Genomic DNA, 22500 nt, shown 5'->3' on the forward strand with positions numbered 1-22500 from the left:
GCTCTTACACTGAAGAGGTGAATGTTGACAAAGAATACCTCAATTCTGACGACGGAAGCTAAAGGTTGGGTCATTCAGACACCCACTGGACATCCGAGGGGTCTGTGTAGAGGAGAAGAGAGGACTGGCCGTATTGAGTGAGTTAATGTCAATGTCAATGATACTCAGCCATTCATTTCAGCGTTGATTACCCATTCATTCATTTACGTCAGTGCCAATGCCCAGTTAAATAATTGACGTCAGTGTGAATCCCTCCGTTCATACTCACGACAAAACTTTAAGAACATGTTATAAAACAATCATGCAAAGTCTCATGGTTGTAGGCTTACTCATCACTGAGCAAGTCCAAGGTATGTTGTCAAGGCCAGAAACTTGAGGACTTGCGTCGAAATTGAACAAAATAAACACTTCCGTGATTCAGCAAGCAATCTTTATTGCCACTTTTTTTTTATTATTAAAGACATCTTTACAGTGGGAAAAAAAACTTATGCATATGATAGAGGAGATTTTCAAAAATCAGAATCCATCAAAAACCCAAATCATGAAAAATCATCATTTTGGTCTCTTTTGCACTGCCGTATCCCCCCCCCCTCCCCACTTAAGTATTCATATCATCATCAGAGTCAACGCCCCCATTCCGTGGTGAATTATCGAGATCCTTCGTACCATACACAGACATGAAGCAGAAGGTGAACACTTACGTTAAGGATCTTTGGCAAGAGGAGTGGAACACCCAGACGGACAACAAGCTGTTCCAGATCCGTCCAGACCTAAAAGAGACCCTCCCTTCAGGGGTGAAGAACAGAAAGGAGGAGTCTGTGCTGAGCAGACTGCGTGCGGGGCACACATTTTTTTTTTTTTTTTTTTTTTTTTTTTACTCATTCTTACTTGTTGAAGGGGGAAGAGGCCCCTCGATGTATTTCCTGAGATGAGCCTCTCACCGTGAAACACGTGCTCCTTGACTGTTGGGATCTGCATGACGTTAGACACAGACATTACACGGCGGTTTCTCTGAAGACTTTGTTTCGTGATGTCCCTCCATGGGCGCTGATGGACTTCTTGAAAGAAGTGAACATTTTTAATCAGATTTGAAGGTTTTAAACGATGGAAGGTCTTTTAAACTTTGAGTGGAAAGTTTAAAGCGGTGACTTTTTTTTCTTTTTTTTTTATACTCTTGTAGTAGGTATTAACGTGGCGATAGCCTGGAGATGGCCTTAGTGGTCGGCGAGGCTCTAAGCACCATAATTTGATTTGATTCCGTGGTGTTGCAGCGGACGACATGAGTTTCAACAACGCCAAGGAAGGGCTGCAGGCGGTCGGACAGAACTCCATCGTGCCCAAAGAGCACAGCGGACAGTTCGTCGCCCTGCCCGTCATCAAGTACTTCACGGATGTCGACAATGTGAGTCATGGTCATCACTGGGTGGGCATGTTGGTGTGTGTGTGTGTGTGTGTGTGTGTGTGTGTGTGTGTGTGTGTGTGTGTGTGTGAGGGATGGTTTGATTGGGATGGGGGGATGGGTGGGGGTTTGTGTGGGTGGTGGGGGAGCGGGGGGTGGAGTTCCGAAAGAAGACAGCGGACAGTTCGTCGCCTTGCCCGTCATCGAGTACTTCACGGATGTCGACAATGTGAGTCATAGTCATCATTGGCTGGGCATGTTGGTGTGTGTGTGTGTGTGTGCGTGTGTGTGTGTGGTGTGTGAGGGATGGTTTGATTGGGATGGGGGGATGGGTGGGGGTTTGTGTGGGTGGTGGGGGAGGGGGGGGTGGAGTTCCGAAAGAACACAGCGGACAGTTCGTCGCCTTGCCCGTCATCGAGTACTTCACGGATGTCGACAATGTGAGTCATGGTCATCACTGGGTGGGCATGCTGGTATGTGTGTGTGTGTGTGTGTGTGTGTGTGTGTGTGTGGGATGGTTTGATTGGGATGGGGGGGTGGCATGGGGGGGGGGTTGTGTGGGTGGTGGGGATGGGGTGGCGGAGTTCCGAAAGAAGACAGCGGACAGTTCGTCGCCTTGCCCGTCATCGAGTACTTCACCGATGTCGACAATGTGAGTCATGGTCATCACTGGCTGGGCATGTTGCTATGTGTGTGTGTAGGGGAGGGATGGTTTGATTGGGATGAGGAGGGTATGGGGGGTCATGGGGGGGGGGGGGGTTGTGTGGGTGGTGGGGAAGGGGGGGGCGGATTTCCGAAAGAACACAGCGGACAGTTCGTCGACCAGCCCGTCATCAAGTACTTCACGAATATCGACAATGTGAGTCATGGTCATCACTGGCTGGGCATGCTGGTGTGTGTGTGTGTCTGTGTGTGTGTGTGTGTGTGTGAGGGATGGTTTGATTGGGATGGGGGATGGGTGGGGGTTTGCGTGGGTGGTGGGGGACGGGGGGGCGGAATTCCGAAAGAACACAGCGGACAGTTCGTCGCCTTGCCCGTCATCAAGTACTTCAAGGATGTCGACAAACGTGAGTCATGGTCATCACTCAGTGAGCGTGTGGGTGTGTGGGTGTGGTGGGGACGTGGAGGGTCGTATGGGATAGGGGGTGAGAGGAGAATTGTGTTGGGGAGGGGGGGAGGGGGAGGTGCCTAAAGAGCACAGCGGACAATTCAGCGCTTCACTGACGTCGACAATTTATGTGAGTTCTGGTGGGGTAGTAGTAGTAGTAGTATATTATGATAAACACACTCATACTGCTACTACGACTATTACTGATAATCATCATCATCATCTCCTTTGTGATATCAATATCATTATCATAACAACAATGATGATAAGAAAATTATGAAATAGGAAGAAGAAGAAGAGTGACAATAACAACAACAACACCACCATCACCAACACCACCACCACCAACAACAACAACAACAACAACACCAGAACCACCACCATCACCACCAACAACACTAACACCACCTACAACAACAACAACAATAACAACACCAACAACAATAACACCAATAAAAATACCAACACCATCAGAACCATTAACAACAACAGCAACACAGTTACCAACAACAACAAACAACAACAACACCCACAACAGCAACAACAACAACACCCACAACAGCAACAACAACAACACCCAAACAACAACAACAACCCCAACAACACCCACAAAAACAACCCCACCACCACCAACAACAACAACAACAACACCCACAGCAACCCCAACAACAATAACAGCAACACCCACAACAACAACCCAAACAACAACAACACCCACAACACCACCCACAACAACAACAACACCAACAATAAGAACACCAACACCATCACCAACAACAGCAACAACAACACCACCAACAACAACACCACCAATAACAACAACCCAAACAACAGCAACAACCACAACACCAACAACAACAACAACAGCAACACGCACAACAACAACCCCCACAACAACAACACCCACAGCAACCCCAACAACAACAACAACAGCAACACCCACAACAACAACCCAAACAACAACAACAACCACAACACCACCCACAACAACAACAACACCACCCACAACAACAACAACACCAACAATAAGAACACCAACACCATCACCAACAACAGCAACAACAACACCAACAACAACAACACCACCAATAACAACAACCCCCACAACAACAACAAGCAACAACAACAACCACAACACCAACAACAGCAACACGCACAACAACCCCCACAACAACAACACCCACAACAACAACAACACAACCAACAACAACAACAAAACAACAACAACACAGCACCACCACCACCATCACCAACAACAACCCCACACTCACCTCCACCCCCATCCCACCCCCTCCCTCACCTCCCTTACCTTACCTCCTTTACCTCCCTTACCTGACCTCCCTTACCTCCCTTACCTTACCTCCCTTACCTGACTTCCCTTACCTACCTTACCTCCCTTACCTTACCTGCCCTTACCTCCCTTCCCTTACCTCCCTTACCTTACCTGCCCTTACCTCCCTTCCCTTACCTCCCTTACCTTACCTCCCTCCCTTACCTTACCTTACCTCCCTTACCTAAGTTACCTTACCTCCCTTATATTACCTCTCTTACCTTACCTCCCTTACCTTACCTCCCTTACCTTACCTGCCCTTACCTCCCTTACCTTACCTCCCTTACCTTACCTCCCTCCCTTACCTTACCTTACCTCCCTTACCTAAGTTACCTTACCTCCCTTACCTTACCTCCCTTATATTACCTCTCTTACCTTACCTCCCTTACCTAATTTACCTCCTTTGCCTCCCTTACCTTGCCTCCCCAACCTTACTTCCCTTACATCCCTTACCTTACCTCCCTTACCTCCCCAGGTGTGTGCCATCGGGTCGTGGGACTCCTCCCTTACCTTACCTCCCTTACCTAACTTTCCTCCTTTACCTCCCTTACCTACTTTACATCCCTTACCTCTCCCCAGGTGTGTGCCATCGGGTCGTGGGACTCCTCCCTGCACGATTCGGCCAGCCTGAACCGACTGACCACTGCCAACGAGCGGCTGTACATGGTGGTGAAGGCGGTGGTCAGACTGAGCCACCCGGCCTCCATGGAGCTGGTGCTCCGCAAACGGGTGGCCATCAACATCTACAAGAAGCAGGGGTTGACCTCCCTCACGCACATGCTGAAGAACCGCCTCTACGGCTCTGTAAGGGAGAAGAAAAAAAAGAAGAAGAAAAAGAACGAAAAAAAAAAAGAAAAGAAAGATTAACAAGCTTGATGAAATTGGTTGTTGTCAGTCTCAGTCTCAGAAGCTCAAGGAGGCGTCACTGCGTTCGGAAAAATCCATATACGCTACACCACATCTGCCAAGCAGATAGATGCCTGACCAGCAGCGTAACCCAACGCGCTTAGTCAGGCCTTGAGGAAAAAATAAAATAATAAAATGAAATAAAATAAAATAAAATAACAAAAATAAAATAAAATAAATTAAATGAATAAAATAAATAAATGAATAATAATAGATTTTTTTTAAATAATAAAATAAATGAATAAATAAAATAAATAAATAAAAGATAATAGATAAATACATAAAAATACTATTACTATTAATAATATGTTGTTGGCAGTATTTATCCGTAAAGAACTTTATTGCTGTGTACCAGGAGAAGAAAAAAAAAGATAATAACGACAATGAAATTGGCTTTTATCAGTCATTATATATCTCTATGAATATATATGTGTGTGTGTGTCAAAGTCAAAGTCAAAGTCAGTCAGTCAAAATTTTTATTTCAAGATGGTAATTGAGTAAGCAACGACTGCTTTTTTTTTACATCAAGCCATCTGGAAAAAAAGAAAAAGTGTGTGTGTGTGTGTGTGTGTGTGTGTGTGTGTGTGTGTGTGTGTGTCGTTTCTGGCTCTACAAGACATAACAAGATAAACAAATGAAGTTGAACTGATGTTATATCTCTCTAAAGATTGTAATGAAGTTTGTTAGTATAAATGTGTGTACTGTTGGTTAGGGTGGATAGCAGCAATGGAATTTGTTAGTATAAATGTGTGTACGATTGGTTAAGGGTAGATAGTAATGAAGTTTGTTAGTATAAATGTGTGTACGGTTGGTTAAGGTGGATGGTAATGAAGTTTGTTAGTATAAATATGTGTACGGTTGGTTAGGGTAAATCTCGTAATGAAGTTTGTTAGTATAAGTGTGTGTACGGTTGGTTAGGGTAAACTGTAATGAAGTTTGTTAGTATAAGTGTGTGTACGGTTGGTTAGGGTAGATAGTAATGAAGTTTGTTAGTATAAGTGTGTGTACGGTTGGTTAGGGTAAACTGTAATGAAGTTTGTTAGTATAAGTGTGTGTACGGTTGGTTTGGGTAGATAGTAATGAAGTTTGTTAGTATAAGTGTGTGTACGGTTGGTTAGGGTAGATAGTAATGAAGTTTGTTAGTATAAATGTGTGTACGGTTGGTTAGGGTAAATCGTAATGAAGTTTGTTAGTATAAATGTGTGTACGGTTGGTTAAGGGTAGATAGTAATGAAGTATGTTAATATATTAATGTGTGTGTGGTTGGTTAAGGGTAGATAGTAATGAAGTCTGTTAATAAGAATGTGTGTGCGGTTGGTTCGGTTAAATCGTAATGAAGTTTGTTAGTATGAATGTGTGTACCATTGGTTAGGGTAAATCGTAATGACGTTTGTTAGTATAAATGTGTGTACGGTTGGTTAGGGTAAATCTCGTAATGAAGTTTGTTAGTATAAGTGTGTGTACGGTTGGTTAGGGTAAATCGTAATGAAGTTTGTTAGTATAAATGTGTGTGGCTGGTTAGGGTAAATCGTAATGACGTTTGTTAGTATAAGTATGTGTACGATTGGTTAGGGTAAATCGTAATGAAGTTTGTTAGTATAAATGTGTGTACGGTTGGTTAGAGTAGATAGTAATGAAGTTTGTTAGTATAAATGTGTGTACGATTGGTTTGGGTAAATAGTAAGGAAGTTTGTTAATATAAATGTGTGTTCGATTGGTTAGGGTGGATAGTAATGAAGTTTGTTAGTATAAATGTGTGTAAGGTTGGTTAGAGTAAATCGTAATGAAGTTTGTTAGTATAAATGTGTGTACGATTGGTTAGGGTAAATCGTAATGAAGTTTGTTAGTATAAATGTGTGTACGGTTGGTTAGGGTGGATAGTAATGAAGTATGTTAATATATTAATGTGTGTGTGGTTGGTTAAGGGTAGATAGTAATGAAGTTTGTTAATATATTAATGTGTGTGTGGTTGGTTAAGGTTGATAGTAATGAAGTTTGTTAATAAGAATGTGTGTGCGGTTGGTTCGGTTAAATCGTAATGACGTTTGTTAGTATAAATGTGTGTACTGTTGGTTAGGGTAAATCGTAATGAGGTTTGTTAGTATAAATGTGTGTACTGTTGGTTAGGGTAAATCGTAATGAAGTTTGTCAGTATAAATGTGTGTAACGTTGGTTAGAGTGAAATCGTAATGAAGTTTGTTAGTATAAATGTGTGTAAGGTTGGTTAGGGTAAATCGTAATGAAGTTTGTTAGTATAAATGTGTGTACGGTTGGTTAGGGTCGATAGTTATGAAGTTTGTTAATATAAATGTGTATACGTTTGGTTAAGGCTGTTTTGTATTGTATCGTATCGTATTGTATTGTATCGATCATAGTGTATCCTATTGTATCGTACTATATCGTTGTACTGTATTTTGCTTATTACATAGCGTTACCGTGTTGATATATATATATATATATATATATATATATATATATATATATATATATATATATATATATATTTGTGTGTTCTAAATATCGCAGGACTACCTGACAGACAGTGGAATCATTTACGAGGTGGTGTCCAACCTTCCTAAGGTAAGCGCATGACTTGGGATTTCATAAGAGAAAAAAAATCGTGCCTTTGTTATCATCATCATCATCGTCGTCGTCGTCATCACTATCGTTAGTGATTTTCAAGTGACCCATTACCATCTTTGCCACCAGCATCCCAATGAAATATGATAAACTGTTCATCCCTGGAGCTAGCATATACATAGTGATATGTATATAGTTAGAAAGCGTTGTCGCTCACTAAACGGTAGTTTAGTTGTCATGTTGATGCAACTGTATTCAGAATCATTGTACCTAATGCTTATGTTCCGTGATATATAGTGTGGGTTTTTTTGTTGTTGTTGTTTTTTCTATTGTCACGTTTATGTTTTTTTCTGTACTTGTAGATTCTATTGCCACTCTTTCTCTCTGTCCCCTTTTTGTGTCTGTCTGTCTCTCACATTCTCTCTATCTCTCTCTCTCTCTCTCTCTCTCTCTCTCTCTCTCTCTCTCTCTCTCTCTCCCCTCACTCACACACACACACACACACACACACACACACACACACACACACACCGACAAATAAACAAAACACAAACACACACATTCATTTCTCTGTGTGTGTGTGTGTCTCTGTCTCTGTCTCTCTCTCTCTCTCTCTCTCTCTCTCTCTCTCTCAAAAAAAAACAAAACAAACAATGTGTATGGAGAAGTTTGAAATCACGTAGTGATACTTGTAGCTCATTCTGCTAACTGAAAAATGTTAACACAAAAAAACCCTCTTTGCCATCCACCACGCCCACCACCACCACGCCCACCACCACCACGCCCACCACCACTACGCCCACCACCACCACGCCCACCACCACCACGCCCACCACCACCACGCCCACCACCACCACGCCCACCACCACCACGCCCACCACGCCCACGCCCACCACCACCACCACCACGACCACGCCCACCACCACTACGCCCACCACCACCACGCCCACCACCACCACTACGCCCACCACCACCACGCCCACCACGACCACGCCCACCACCACCACGCCCACCACCACCACGCCCACCACGCCCACCACCACCACCACCACCCACGCCCACCACCACCACGCCCACCACCACCACGCCCACCACCACCACCACCACCACCACCACCACCCACGCCCACCACAGAGTTCTGAGGAGCTGGAAGACCTGGAGACTCTGGCCCAGATGGCGGCCTCCCATAACGATGGGGCCACGGTGGACGGGGAGAGCTACATCGAGAAGTACGTCAAGGGCATCTCCGCTGTGGAGAGCATCCTGACCCTGGATCGTCTCCGCCAGGTATGTGTGTGTGTGTGTGTGTGTGTGTGTGTGTGTGGCAGGGGAAGGTTTCGGGCTTGCAATGCATATAGATGTGATAAGAAACTCTAGGGAGAGCTGCACAGTACAAGGTCTTCAGAGAAGAAGACCCCCCCTCAGTCAAGTGTTTCGGCCCTTAACTACTTACACTCTAAGGGGGCCGGGCCGCACCCAGGTCAAGACTCCTGGGGAACTTTTCGTGCTTGCAATGTATAGATGTGATAAGAAACTCTAGGGAGAGCTGGACAGTACAAGATCAGAGAGGAAGACCCCCCCGCCCCCTCTCAGTCAGGTGTTTCTGCACTTAACTCCTTACACTCTAAGGGGGCCGGGCGGCACCCAGTTCATGTCTCCTGAGGAAGGTGTCGGGCTTGCAATGCATATAGATGTGATAAGAAACTCTAAGGAGAGCTGGACAGTACAAGGTCTTCAGAGAAGAAGAGCCCCCCTCAGTCAAGTGTTTCGGCCCTGAACTCCTTACACTCTAAGGGGGCCGGGCCGCACCCAGGTCAAGACTCCTGGGAAATGTTTCGGGCTTGCAATGTATAGATGAATAGTAATGAAATTTTTTTTAAAATTCCGACAGGTATGCATGACTTAATGTAGCAGGGAATCATTTTCGGGCTTGCAATGTTTTAACAAACAGCAATAAAATGAATTAAAATCTCTGCCAGGTATGCATGACTTAATGTAGCAGGGGGGGGGGGGGGGAGGCAGGTTTTGGGGCTTGCGATGTTTTGACAAAATAATAGTAATAGAATGAATGAAAACAAGGGCATCCAGGAGTCATGACCTGGGTGTGGCCCGGCCCCCTTAGCTCACTCAGTACGGCCAGTCCTCTCTTCTCCTCTACACAGACCCCTCGGATGTCCAATGGGTGTCTGAATGACCCATCCTTTAGCTTCCGTTGTCATAATTGTGGTATTCTTTGTCAACATTCACCTCTTCAGTATAAGAGCCCTCCGCTTGCAATATTTTGATGGTGGTAGTAATTGGGGTGAAACGCTGTTAACGTCGTCTCTTTCGCCGTTCGTATGGAGAGAGCTAAGGGCCGAAACACTTGACTGAGGGGAGTCTTCTTCTCTGAAGACCTTGTACTGTCCAGCTCTCCCTAGAGTTTCTTATCACTGACAAAATGATAGTAATAGAATGAATGAAAACCTCCGACATATATGCATGATTTATTATAGTAGGGGGAACGTTTTCGGGCTGGCAATGTTTGAGCAAATACCAGTAAAACAAATAATGAAAACAATGATGATTATGATAAGAATAATGATGGTAAGCACGTCAAGGGAATCTCTACTGTAGGGAGTATCCTCACCTTGGATCGACTCCACCCGGTATGTGTGACTTTCTGTGGCAGGGGGAACGTCTTCGGGCAGGCAATGCATAAACAAATGAATATGTAAGATAAAGAAAAAATATATAAATATATAAGATTAAAAAAAAAGTATATAAGATAAATGAAAACTTCGTCAGGTGTGCCTGGCTTCCTGTAGCAGAGGAACGTCACAGGCTTGAAATGTATCAGCAAATATATATATATATATATTTATGAACAAATAATGATCATATAGATAATGAAAATTGTGATGATAATGATAAAAATGTAACGAGGATGTGTGTGTGTGTGCGTGCGTTTGTTTGTGTGTGTGTACGTGTATGTGTACGTGTGTGTGTGTGTTTGCGTGTGTGTGTGTGTGTGCGTGCGTGTGTGTGTGTGCGCATGAATGTGTGTGTATGTGTGTGTGCGTGTGTGTGAATGTTAATACATGTGTGTGTGCGTTTGTGTGTGTGTATGTGTGTGCGTGCGTGCGTGTGTGTGTGCGCGCATGAATGTGTGTGTGTGAACGTTTATGCGTATGCGTGTGTTTGTGTGTGTGTGTGAATGTTCATACATGTGAATGTTCATACATGTGTGTCTGCATGTGTGTGTGTGTGAACATTCATGCGTGTGTATGTGTGTTTGCGTGTGTGCGTGCGTGTGTGTGCGCGCATGAATTTTGTGTGTGTGTGTGTGTGCGCGCATGAATGTGTGTGTGTGCGTGCGTACGTGTGTGTGTGTGTGCGCGCGCGCGCGCATGAATGTTTGTGTGTGTGTGTGTGCGTGCGTACGTGTTTGTGTGTGCGTGCGTGCGTGTGTGTGTGCGCGCATGAATGTGTGTGTGTGTGTGTGCGCGAGACAGGAAGTGGCGGTGAAGGAGCTGAAGACCATGTCCAAACAGCCCAAGAGTCTGCGGAAAACCACCAGCGTCCCCAACATCAACCAGGTACAGGCGCTCAACCTTTTTTTTTTTTTTTTTTTTTTTTTTTTTTTTTTTTTTTTTTTTGGTTGGTTGATTGTCTGGGGAGTGTTTGGCGTGTGTGTGTGTGTGTTTGTGTGTGTGTGTGTGTGTGTATGTGTGTGTGTGTGTGTGTGTGTGTGTGTGTGTCGCTCTTAGTAGTTAACTCCTTTGTAGCCTGTACTGTCTGCGAGTATGCTAGGATGCTGGTTGTTTCAAGACTCAAGGCTGTTTGTTAGTTTCATATAGATAATTTTTTTTGTGTGTTTTGGTAGTTGGGGGTGGGGTTGGGGGGGTAGGGGTGCTCTTTGTAATTGATTCTGCTGCATGTTCTGTCTGCGAGAATGCTAGGATGCTGATTGTCTCAAGACTCAAGGCTTCAAATAGATTTTTTTTTAAATCGTGTTTTGGTAGGTGGAGGAGGGGTGGGGGTTAGGGGTGCTCTTTGTAATTGATTCTGCTGGCTGTTCTGTCGTGCTGGGATGCTTGACTCAAGACACTGGAACTCTTTATTAGCTGGAAATAATTCAGATTTTGTTTTGTTTTGTTTTGTTTTGGTGTGTGCGTGTGGATGGGATGGGTGGGGGGGGGGGTTGAAGGGGGTGGGCGCGGGGGGTGGGGGGGAGGGGGGCTCTTTGTAGCTGATTCTGCTTCCTGTCCTGCCCTGTGAGTGTTTCGTGTTTCTGTTTGACTCAAGACTCAAGGTTCTTTGGGGTTCTTTATAGTTCACTCTGCTATCTGTGAGTGTTTCTGATTAACTCAAGACTCAAGGTTCTTTGGGGCTCTTTATAGTTCACTCTGCTATCTGTGAGTGTTTCTGATTGACTCAAGGTTTAAGGCTCTTTGTAATTGACTCTGCTGTCTGTTCTGCTGTGTGAGTGTGTCTGATTGACTCAAGACTCTTTAGGGCTCTTTATAGTTGATTCTGCTGTCTGCAAATGTTTCTGATTGACTCAGGACTCAAGGCTCTTTATAGTTGACTCTGCTGTTTGTGAGTGTTTCCGATTGACTCAAGGTTTAAAGCTCTTTGGGGTTCTTTGTAGTTAACTGTGCTGTTTGTGAGTGTGTCTGATTGACTCAAGACTCGAGGCTCTATGGGGTTCTTTGTAGTTGACTCTGCTGTCTGTGAGTGTTTCTGATTGACTCAAGGTTTAAGGCTCTTTGGGGTTCTTTGTAGTTGACTGTGCTGTCTGTAAATGTTTCTGATTGACTCAGGACTCAAGGCTCTTTATAGTTGACTCTGCTGTCTGTGAGTGTGTCTGATTGACTCAAGACTCGAGGTTCTTTGGGGCTCTTTGTAGTTGACTGTGCTGTCTGTGAGTGTTTCTGATTGACTCAAGACTCGAGGTTCTTTGGGGCTCTTTGTAGTTGACTGTGCTGTCTGTGAGTGTTTCTGATTGACTCAAGACTCGAGGCTCTTTAGGGCTCTTTGTCGTTGACTCTGCTGTCTGTTCTGCTCTGTGAGTGTGTCTGATTGACTCAAGACTCAAGGCTCTTTAGGGCTCTTTGTAGCTGATTCTGCTGTCTGTGAGTGTTTCTGATTGACTCAAGGTTTAAGGCTCTTTGGGGTTCTTTGTAGTTGACTGTGCTGTCTGCTCTGCTGTCTGTGAGTGTGTCTGATTGACTCAAGACTCAAGGCTGTTTGGGGCTCTTTGTAGTTGATTCTGCTGTCTGCTCTGTCTGTAAATGTTTCTGATTGACTCAGGACTCAAGGCTCTTTATAGTTGACTCTGCTGTCTGTGAGTGTGTCTGATTGACTCAAGACTCAAGGCTGTTTGGGGCTCTTTGTAATTTATTCTGCTGTCTGCTCTGTCTGTAAATGTTTCTGATTGACTCAGGCCTCAAGGCTCTTTGTAATTGACTCTGCTGTCTGTGAGTGTTTCTGATTGACTCAAGACTCAAGGCTCTTTAGGGCTCTTTGTAGCTGATTCTGCTGTCTGTGAGTGTTTCTGATACTCAGGACTCAAGGCTCTTTATAGTTGACTCTGAGTGTGTCTGATTGACTCAAGGTTTAAGGCTCTTTGGGGCTCTTTGTAGTTGATTCTGCTGTCTGCTCTGTCTGTAAATGTTTCTGATTGACTCAAGACTCAAGGCTCTTTATAGTTGACTCTGCTGTCTGTGAGTGTGTCTGACTGACTCAAGACTCAAGGTTCTTTGTAGTTGACTGTGCTGTCTGTTCTGCTGTGTGAGTGTGTCTGATTGACTCAAGGTTTAAGGCTCTTTGGGGTTCTTTGTAGTTGACTCTGCTGTGTGCTCTGTGAGTGTTTCTGATTGACTCAAGGTTCTCTTGAGGGCTTTTCGTAGTTGACTCTGTTGTCTGTGAGTGTTTCTGATTGACTCAAGATTCAAGGCTCTTTGTCGTTGACTCTGCTGTCTGTTCTGCTCTGTGAGTGTGTCTGATTGACTCAAGACTCAAGGCTCTTTAGGGCTCTTTGTAGCTGATTCTGCTGTCTGTGAGTGTTTCTGATTGACTCAAGACTCAAGGCTCTTTAGGGCTCTTTGTAGCTGATTCTGCTGTCTGTGAGTGTTTCTGATTGACTCAAGGTTTAAGGCTCTTTGGGGTTCTTTGTAGTTGACTATGCTGTCTGCTCTGCTCCGTGAGTGTGTCTGATTGACTCAAGACTCATGGCTGTTTGGGGCACTTCGTAATTTATTCTGCTGTCTGTTCTGTCTGTAAATGTTTCTGATTGACTCAAGACTCAAGGCTCTTTATAGTTGACTCTGCTGTCTGTGAGTGTGTCTGATTGACTCAAAGTTTAAGGTTCTTTGAGGCTCTTTGTAATTGACTCTGCTGTCTGCTCTGCTGTGTGAGTCTGATTGACTCAAGACTCAAGGCTGTTTGGGGCTCTTTGTAGTTGATTCTGCTGTCTGCTCTGTCTGTAAATGTTTCTGATTGACTCAAGACTCTTTAGGGCTCTTTGTAGCTAATTCCGCTGTCTGTGAGTGTTTCTGATTGACTCAAGGTTTAAGGCTCTTTGTAATTGATTCTGCTGTCTGTTCTGCTGTGTGAGTGTGTCTGATTGACTCAAGACTCAAGGCTGTTTGGGGCTCTTTGTAGCTGATTCTGCTGTCTGTGAGTGTTTCTGATTGACTCAAGGTTTAAGGCTCTTTGGAGCTCTGTGTAGCTGATTCTGCTGTCTGCTGTGTGTGTGTCTGATTGACTCAAGACTCAAGGCTCTTTGGGGCTCTTTGTAGCTGATTCTGCTGTCTGTTCTGCTGTGTGAGTGTGTCTGATTGACTCAAGACTCAAGGCTGTTTGGGGCTCTTTGTAGTTGATTCTGCTGTCTGTTCTGCTGTGTGAGTGTGTCTGATTGACTCAAGACTCAAGGCTCTTTGGGGCTCTTTGTAGCTGATTCTGCTGTCTGTGAGTGTTTCTGATTGGCTCAAGGTTTAAGGTTCTTTGGGGTTCTTTGCAGTTGACTCTGCTGTCTGCTCTGTGAGTGTGTCTGATTGACTCAAGACTCAAGGTGTTTCTTTATTATTTTCAAATAAATCAGACTTTTTGTGTTTTGGTGGGAGTGTGGGTGTGTGTGGTGGGGGTAGGAGGTGTGAGGGGTGGGAGTGGGGGTGGGGGGGGGGGGGTTCTTCGTAGTGGATACTGCTGCTTCCTCTGTCTGTGAGTGTGTTTGACTCAAGACTCCAGACTTTTTATTGGCTTCTTTTGTTTTTTTCTAACTTCGAAGGCTAAGTTCGATTAGAGCGGTTGTAGATGGGTGGGAGTGGGGGTGCGGGGGTGGGTGGGAGGTTGGGGGGCGGAGGTGATGGGATGGCAGATAAGATATTTCTGCACTGTTACAGATAGCATAGAACAGAATAGAATAGAATAGAATATGTCTTTATTACCAAGTGTACCGGGGTCACAGGGAGTATTGGGGGGGGATTGTACATAACAAGGTACAAACATAAATCGAAAATCAAACACAAACACAGATACAGTAGAAATTAGGATACATACAAATGCATGTCAATGTAAAAACTTGTGCATAATCACACATGCACGCACTGCACACACACACACACACACACACACACACACACACACACACACACACACACACACACACACACGTCTCTCTCACACACATGCACGCACGCGCACACACACACACACACACACACACACTATCTCTCTCTCTCTCTCTCTCTCTCTCTCTCTCTCTCTCTCTCTCTGTGTCACACACACACACACACACACACACACACACACACACACACACACACACACACACAGATAGTTTATGTTTTATTTTTGTGATGGACCTTTAGTCAGTAGGCGATCCATTTTTGTTCATTCCAGAAATGGTGTTTTAAAGAGGGTGTATGACAATGATTTGTATTTGTATTTCTTTTTATCACAACAGATTTCTCTGTGTGAAATTCGGGCTGCTCTCCCCAGGGAAGGCTTGTTTCCTTTTATGTTTTGTTTTTTGTTTTTGTTTGGTTGGGGTTTTTTTTGTTGTTGTTGTTGGTTTTTTGGGTTTGTTTGTTGTTGTTGTTTTTTTTTTGGGGGGGTTGTTGTTTTGTTTTGTTTTTTGTTGTTGTTGTTGTTTTTTTTGGGGGGTTGTTGTTTTGTTTTTGTTGTTGTTGTTTTTTGTTTGTTTGTTTTTTTTGGGGGGTTGTTGTTGTTGTTGTATTTCTTTTAACTCACTCAGTACGGCCAGTCCTCTCTTCTCCTCTACACAGACCCATCGGATGTCCAGTGGGTGTCTCAATGACCCAACCTTTAGCTTCCGTCGTCAGAATTGTGGTATTCTTTGTCAACATTCACCTCTTCAGTATAAGAGCCTTCCGCTTGCAATATTTGGATGGTGGTAATTGGGGTGAAACGCTGTTAACGACGTCTCTTTCGCCGTTCGTATGGAGAGAGTTAAACAATTGACGGTTTCTCTTTGTTACAGTTTCTGACTGGTGGCGTAATCCCGCAAGAGGTGAGAGATCTGAAATCTGTGTGAATGTGAACATGCATATTGTTTTTTTCATTTTCTTTCTTTCTTCTTCTTCTTCTACTTCTTCTTCTTCTTCTTCTTCTTCTTCTTCTTCTTCTTCTTCTTCTTCTTCTTCTTCTTCTTCTTCTTCTTCTTCTTCTTCTTCTTCTTCTTCTTCTTCATCATCATCATGTGAATACCACAGGTAAATCTGTGCACAATATGTACAAAGAACTTCAAATATTACCTGTTCATCTACTTATTAGATATAACACATTGATTCTTATGCATAAAATTGTTCATAACGCATGCCTACAATATTTAAAATCGTTATTTTGTTTCCAGTTCCAACGTAATTCAGATAGAGCTATTGTCCCAAAGCCTAAAATTGATTTATTTAAGATGAGTCTCTCATTTAATGGAAGCATCGAATGGAACATGCTTCCAAAGACATGTCGTCAAATTCCAGCCATATCTCTCTTTAAAACTAAGATAAGAATATTTCTATTCGATACATTTGATTAACCTACTCGCGGTCTTTTGCAAATGCTTGCTTGTACTCAGTCCACTAGCTGCCATGCCATGATGAATGAAAAATTGAATGTATGTGTATGTGTGAACAGTAAGTGCGTGTGTGTGTTTGTGTGTGTTTGAGTGTGTGGGCGTGAATGTGTACGTATGTCTTTGTTGCTTGTTTTATAATTGTGTGTGTGTGTGTGTGTGTGTGTGTGTGTGTGTGTGTGTGTGTGTGTGTGTGTGTGTGTAAGTACCTATGTACATGTAATGTACCAGTTGTTCCAGTTTTTCATCGCTTTGTTACCTTTAATAGACTATTCAAGTTCCTATTCTTATTCGTCGTTCTTATTATTTTATTTTATTTCAGTTTTTTGTCTTTATTTTTATGTTTTGTGTCGTTAAATGGGCAGAATTGTAAAAAGGCCTTTACTGTGCCTAATTCTTTACCCATTAAAGATTCAATCAATCAATCAATCAATCTTCTTCTTCTTCACAAGGAATATTGGGGGGGGGGGGGGGTTGTACATAACAAGGTACAAACATAAATCGAAAATCAAACACAAACACAGATACAGTAGAAATTAGGATACATACAAATGCATGTCAATGTAAAAACTTGTGCATACTCACACATGCACGCACTGCACACACACACACACACACACACACACACACACACACACACACACACGCTTCTTCTTCTTCTTCTTCTTCTCCTTCTTCTTCTTCTTCTTCTTCTTCTTCTCCTTCTTCTTCTTCTTCTTCTTCTTCTTCTTCTTCTTTTTCTTTTTTTTTCTTTCTTTCCTGTGCTTATCTATGTTTACGTTTTGCTTTTGTGTTCTCAGTCCGTTGAATGTTCAAGATTTATTTGATTTATTTCTTTTTGGGCTCGGTTTTGTTTCTTTCTCTGTGTGTGTGTGTGTGTGTGTGTGTGTGTGTGTGTGTGTGTGTGTGTGTGTGTGTGTGTGTGTGTGTGTGTGTGTGTGTGAGTGTGTTTCAGCGTATGTGCGCGCGCGTGCCTGCGTGTGTGTGTGTGTGAGAGAGAGAGAGAGGTGAACTCTCTCTCTCTCTCTCTCTCTAACAACGGCACAGTGTCAGTATAATAATGATGATATCAACAACAACAGTGATGATGATATTATTATTATTATTGATGATGATGATGATGATGGTGATGATGATGATAGTGACAATGGAAACGAACAGATTGTTCATGACTGATGATAATGATGATGATGATCATTATGATTATTGTTATTATTATTATCACTACTGTCATTATAACAATGGAAACGGACAGATTGAGCATAGCTCTCTCTCTCTCTCTCTTTCTCTCTCTCTCTCTCTCATCTCATCTCATCTCATCTCATGTGAAGCGCCCTGAGTTCTTAGAGAGAAAGGGCGCTATATAAATGTACAATATTATCATTATTATTATTCTTTCCGTTACACGACCAACATGGACTTGCCGATGACTCTGTCGCGATTCATGCATGCTGGATATTTTCGTGTCTCGATAACCCACCGAACACTGACATGGGTTACAGGATCATTAACGTGCTGTATTTGATCTTCTGCGTGCGTATACACACGAAGGAGATTCAGGCACTAGCAGGTCTACACATATGTTGACCTGGGAGATGGGAAAAATCTCCACCCTTTACCCACCAGGCGCGCCGCTACCGAGATTCGAACCCGGGACCCTCAGATTGAAAGTCCAACGCTTAAACCACTCGGCTATTGCGCCCGTCAGATATTATTATTATTATTAATATCATTATTGTGTACATTATTATCATTATATTATTATTATTGTTATTATTATTAAATGGCGCAGGCTCGCACCGACGCCGCACAGGACAGCCCATTGGTGGACCAGTTCTCCTCCAAGTCCCGCAACTTCCCGGGAGAGTTATTCCGCCTGCGGTCCCTGTCGGAGGTCACTGAGACTGTGGCCACTTTTGCCAAGGCGACCTGTCAGCGGAAACGTCATTCTTTAGGTGTGTGTGTGTGTGTGTGTGTATGTGTGTGTGTGTGCGTGCGTGTGTGTGTGTGTGTGTGTTGTGTTGCTTTGTGTATGTTGGGGTGGGTGGGTGGAGGAGTGGGGTGTGTGTGTGTGTATGTGCGTATGTGTGTGTGTGTTTGTATGTGTGTGTAGGTGTACATGTGTATCTGTGTGTGTGTGTGTGTGCAGTTGTGTGTGTGTGGGTGGGTGGGTGGGGCGTGGGTGTGTTTAGGTGTGTGAGTCTGTGTGTGTATGTGTGTGCGTGTGTATGTGTGTGTGTGGGAGGGAGGGGGCCGGGATGTGTACATGGACATTACAGATTATGCATTCACATTATTATGTGTTACATTATGCACATGATCTTTTAAGTGTTGTGTGGAGATATCTGGATAGTCAACTGCTTTTCAAATACGTTCCATTATACCACTACTGCTGCTATACTACTGCTGCTGGTACTACATCTACTACTACTACTACTGCTGCTGCTACTACTATTACTACTGCTACGACTACTACTACTACTACTCCTGCTGCTGCTAAGAAGAAGAAGAAGAAGACTTAAAAGTTTATTTGTATAGCGCCAAATCAAATGATTGTGCTTGAAGCAAATAGTTCCAAAGGAAACAGTCACACACACACACACACACACACACACACACACACACACACACACACACACACACACACACGCACGCATGCACGCACGCACGCACACACACACACACACACACACACACACACACACACACGCACACACACACACACACGCATGCATGCACGTACGCACTCACGCACACACACACACACACACACACACACACGCACGCACGCACGCACGCACGCACGCACGCACACATACACACACACACACACACACACACACACACACACGCATGCATGCACGTACGCACTCACGCACACACACACACACACACACACACTCACACACACACACACACACCTTTCTTTCACAGTCATTCCATCTCTTTCATCCACTACCTCTCTTCTTTCCGTCTAATACCGCTTCTGGTAATGATAGATGATAAACTGAAGATCACGCACACACAACCACACCACACCACATACCGCCCCCCCCCCCCCCCCAGCCCCCGCCCCCCGCCGCCCACACACACCGTGCACTATCCCCCCCATACGCACTGGTTGCAGCCACCCCCAAGCTGACCAGCCCGCTGTCTGTGGGCGTGGGCAAAGCGGTCAAGCCCATGAAGACCCTGGTGGAGGAGCAGCACAGCCGGGAGGTCAAACCCCTGCTGCACCATGACACTGAAGAGGTGTGTGTGTGGGGGGGGGCGGGGGGGGGTGTTGGGGGGCGGGGGAGGGGGGGGTGTCGGAGGGGGAAGGGAGTGGGGATAGAAAGGGAGAAGAGGTTTGAGGGGACACCACGACATTGAGGAGGTGTGTGTGTGTGTGTGTGTGTGTGGCGGGGGTGTGGGGGTTGGGGGGGGGGAGCGTGTGTTGGGGAAGTGGTGTGGATGTGGGTGTGGATGTTTGTGTCGGGTGTGCAGGTGGCCCCGAGTCGGACACGATTGATTATCGTACAGATTCGTCCATTTCAGGGACGGGCGCATTAGCCGAGTGGTTAAAACGTTGGACTTTCAATCTAAGGGGTCCCGGGTTCGAATCACGGTGACAGCACCTGGTGGGTAAAGGGTGGAGATTTTTCCCATCTCCCAGGTCAACATATATGCAGACCTGCTAGTGCCTGAACCCCCTTCGTGTGTATACGGCAAGCAGAAGATCAAATACGCACGTTAAAGATCCTGTAACCCATGTCAGCGTTCGGTGGGTTATGGAAACAAGAACATAACCCAGCACGCACACCCCCGAAAGCGGAGTATGGCTGCCTACATGGCGGGTTAAAAACGGTCATACACGTAAAAAAAGCCCACTCGCGTATATCGAGTGAACGTGGGAGTTGCAGCCCACGAACGCAGAAGAAGAAGTTGTCCATTTCAGGAGGAGGAAGAGGATGTTCACCTATCCCACCCCCAGAAAAGCAGACAGGCCATGTCGGCGGCGGCGGCCCCAGACCTGCCCAGCGCGGACTCTGACGATTACCAGGAGTTCGAATCCTTCCAGTCCCAGCAGGAGAGGGACAGAGGGGAGCGGGTGGCCGTGCCTGCCAGCAGTGCCGCCGCACAGTCAGGTTAGGGGGGTTAGGGGTTTGGGTTTGAACCCCCGTTTGTTTTGTTTTGTTTATGGTTTTTTTGTTGGGTTTGTGTGTGTGTGTGTGTGTGTTTGTGTTGTTTGTGTGTGCCTGTCTGTGTGTGTGTGTTTGGCCGAGTGTATGTGTGTAGTGTGTGTGTGTTGTGTGTGTGTGTGTGTGTGTGTGTGCCTGTGTGTGTGTGTGTGTGTGCAACACCATTTCATCATCAGCAGCAGCAGCAGCATCAACACCATCATTATAATCATCATCATCATCATCATCATCATCATCATCATCATCATCACCATCACCATCATCATTATCATCATCGTGATCACCACCACCACCATCACCATCATCACCACCACCATCATCATCATCACCACCACCAACGCCAACACCATCACCACCATCATCATCATCATCATCGCCACCACCATCACCACCATCATCATCATCATCACCAACAACAACAATACCAAGAACACCGCCACACTAATAAGACCCCTGCACATCCAAATCATCATCATTATAATCATCGTCATCACCATCATCACCATCACAATAACAACATTAACAAACACCTTTCAACCCTCCAGTGTGCACACTTGCCCCACTTACCACCACTACCACCACCACCACCACGACAACAACAGCAGAATACATTAACCTATACGCTTCCACCACTACCATCACAACACTTATTAACCCCTCCCCCGCCCCCGCCCCCCACCCACTACGAACACGCTTTCAACACCACCACCATCACAACAACAACCACTCTTTAAACCCAGTCATCACCACCACCACCACTAAAACAACAACAAAAATTTTTAACCCCAATCATTTTCACCACCACCACCACAGCAGCAACACCAGCTATTAACCTCCCATAACTTCCACGCCTTCACCACCACCACAACAACACCCTTAAACCCCCAGCCTCCACGGCTCCACCACCACCACCACTACAACATCAGTTATTAGCCCATAATCTCCACCATCACCACCACAACAAGAACATCCTTTAACCCCCAACCCACCACCATCACCATCGCCACAACCACAACACATATTAACCCCCAAAACCTCCACGCTTCCACCACCACAACAACATCCTTTAACCCCCAACACACCAACATCACCACCACCACAACCACAACACATATTAACCCCCAAAACCTCCACGCTTCCACCACCACCACAACAACGCCTTTTATACGAATCACTATCACAACGATCACCACAACTACAACCACAACACCACATATTAACCCCCTCCAAAAAAAACCCTCTACACCCGCTTTTTATACCGAATCATTATCACAACCACCACCACCACTGCAACCACAACACCACATATTAACCCCCTCCAAAAAAAACCCTCTACACCCGCTTTTTATACCTAATCATTATCACAGCCACCACCACCACTGCAACCACAACACCACATATTAACCCCCTCCCAAAAAAAAACCCTCTACACACTTTTTATACCGAATCATTATCACAGCTACAACCACAACACCACATATTAACCCCCTCAAAAAAAAACCTCTGCACACTTTTTATGCCGAATCATTATCACAGCCACCACCACCACTACAACTACAACACCACATATTAACCCCCTCCAATAAAACCCTCTACACCCTTCCAGCCACTGCCCAGAGTCCCTCCTCCCTCACGGGCAGCCTGGACCCAGACCCAGACACCCAGGCCAAGGGCTACGCCCCCAGCATCACCTCCAGTGGATACGGCTCCCAGGCCGTGTCCACCCTCACCCTCTCCTCCGACGACTCCATTAGCGTCAAGAGCATGGAGCAGGAGCAGCAGCAGCAGCAGCAACAACCGGAAGTCCTCTCCAAGACCGGGGGACCCGCGCAGGCAGCCAGCAAGCGCTCTGGCATCGTGGCTGCCGTTCTGGAATCTGGGGATGCTGAAGAGGGGAATGGCGTTGGCACTGACAGGGTC

At 45.1% G+C, this 22500-nt stretch overlaps 1 protein-coding gene across 1 annotated transcript in view; it reads left to right on the plus strand.

Annotated features, from left to right (window-relative positions):
- LOC143276890 (kinesin-like protein KIF13A) overlaps positions 1–22500 on the plus strand; it is a 332067-nt gene that overhangs the window by 304451 nt on the left and 5116 nt on the right. Inside the window, exons 24-33 of the mRNA XM_076581546.1 lie at positions 1272–1402; positions 4417–4641; positions 7270–7323; positions 8458–8610; positions 10818–10901; positions 18192–18354; positions 19527–19651; positions 19886–19915; positions 20337–20526; positions 22187–22500. The exon at positions 22187–22500 is cut by the window's right edge and continues 208 nt beyond it. Of these exons, the coding sequence (XP_076437661.1) occupies positions 1272–1402; positions 4417–4641; positions 7270–7323; positions 8458–8610; positions 10818–10901; positions 18192–18354; positions 19527–19651; positions 19886–19915; positions 20337–20526; positions 22187–22500 (1469 nt within the window). The remainder of the gene's footprint in view (positions 1–1271; positions 1403–4416; positions 4642–7269; positions 7324–8457; positions 8611–10817; positions 10902–18191; positions 18355–19526; positions 19652–19885; positions 19916–20336; positions 20527–22186) is intronic.

Source organism: Babylonia areolata, chromosome 33 (genome assembly GCF_041734735.1).
Source record: "Babylonia areolata isolate BAREFJ2019XMU chromosome 33, ASM4173473v1, whole genome shotgun sequence".
Classification (NCBI taxonomy): Eukaryota; Metazoa; Mollusca; class Gastropoda; order Neogastropoda; family Buccinidae; genus Babylonia; species Babylonia areolata.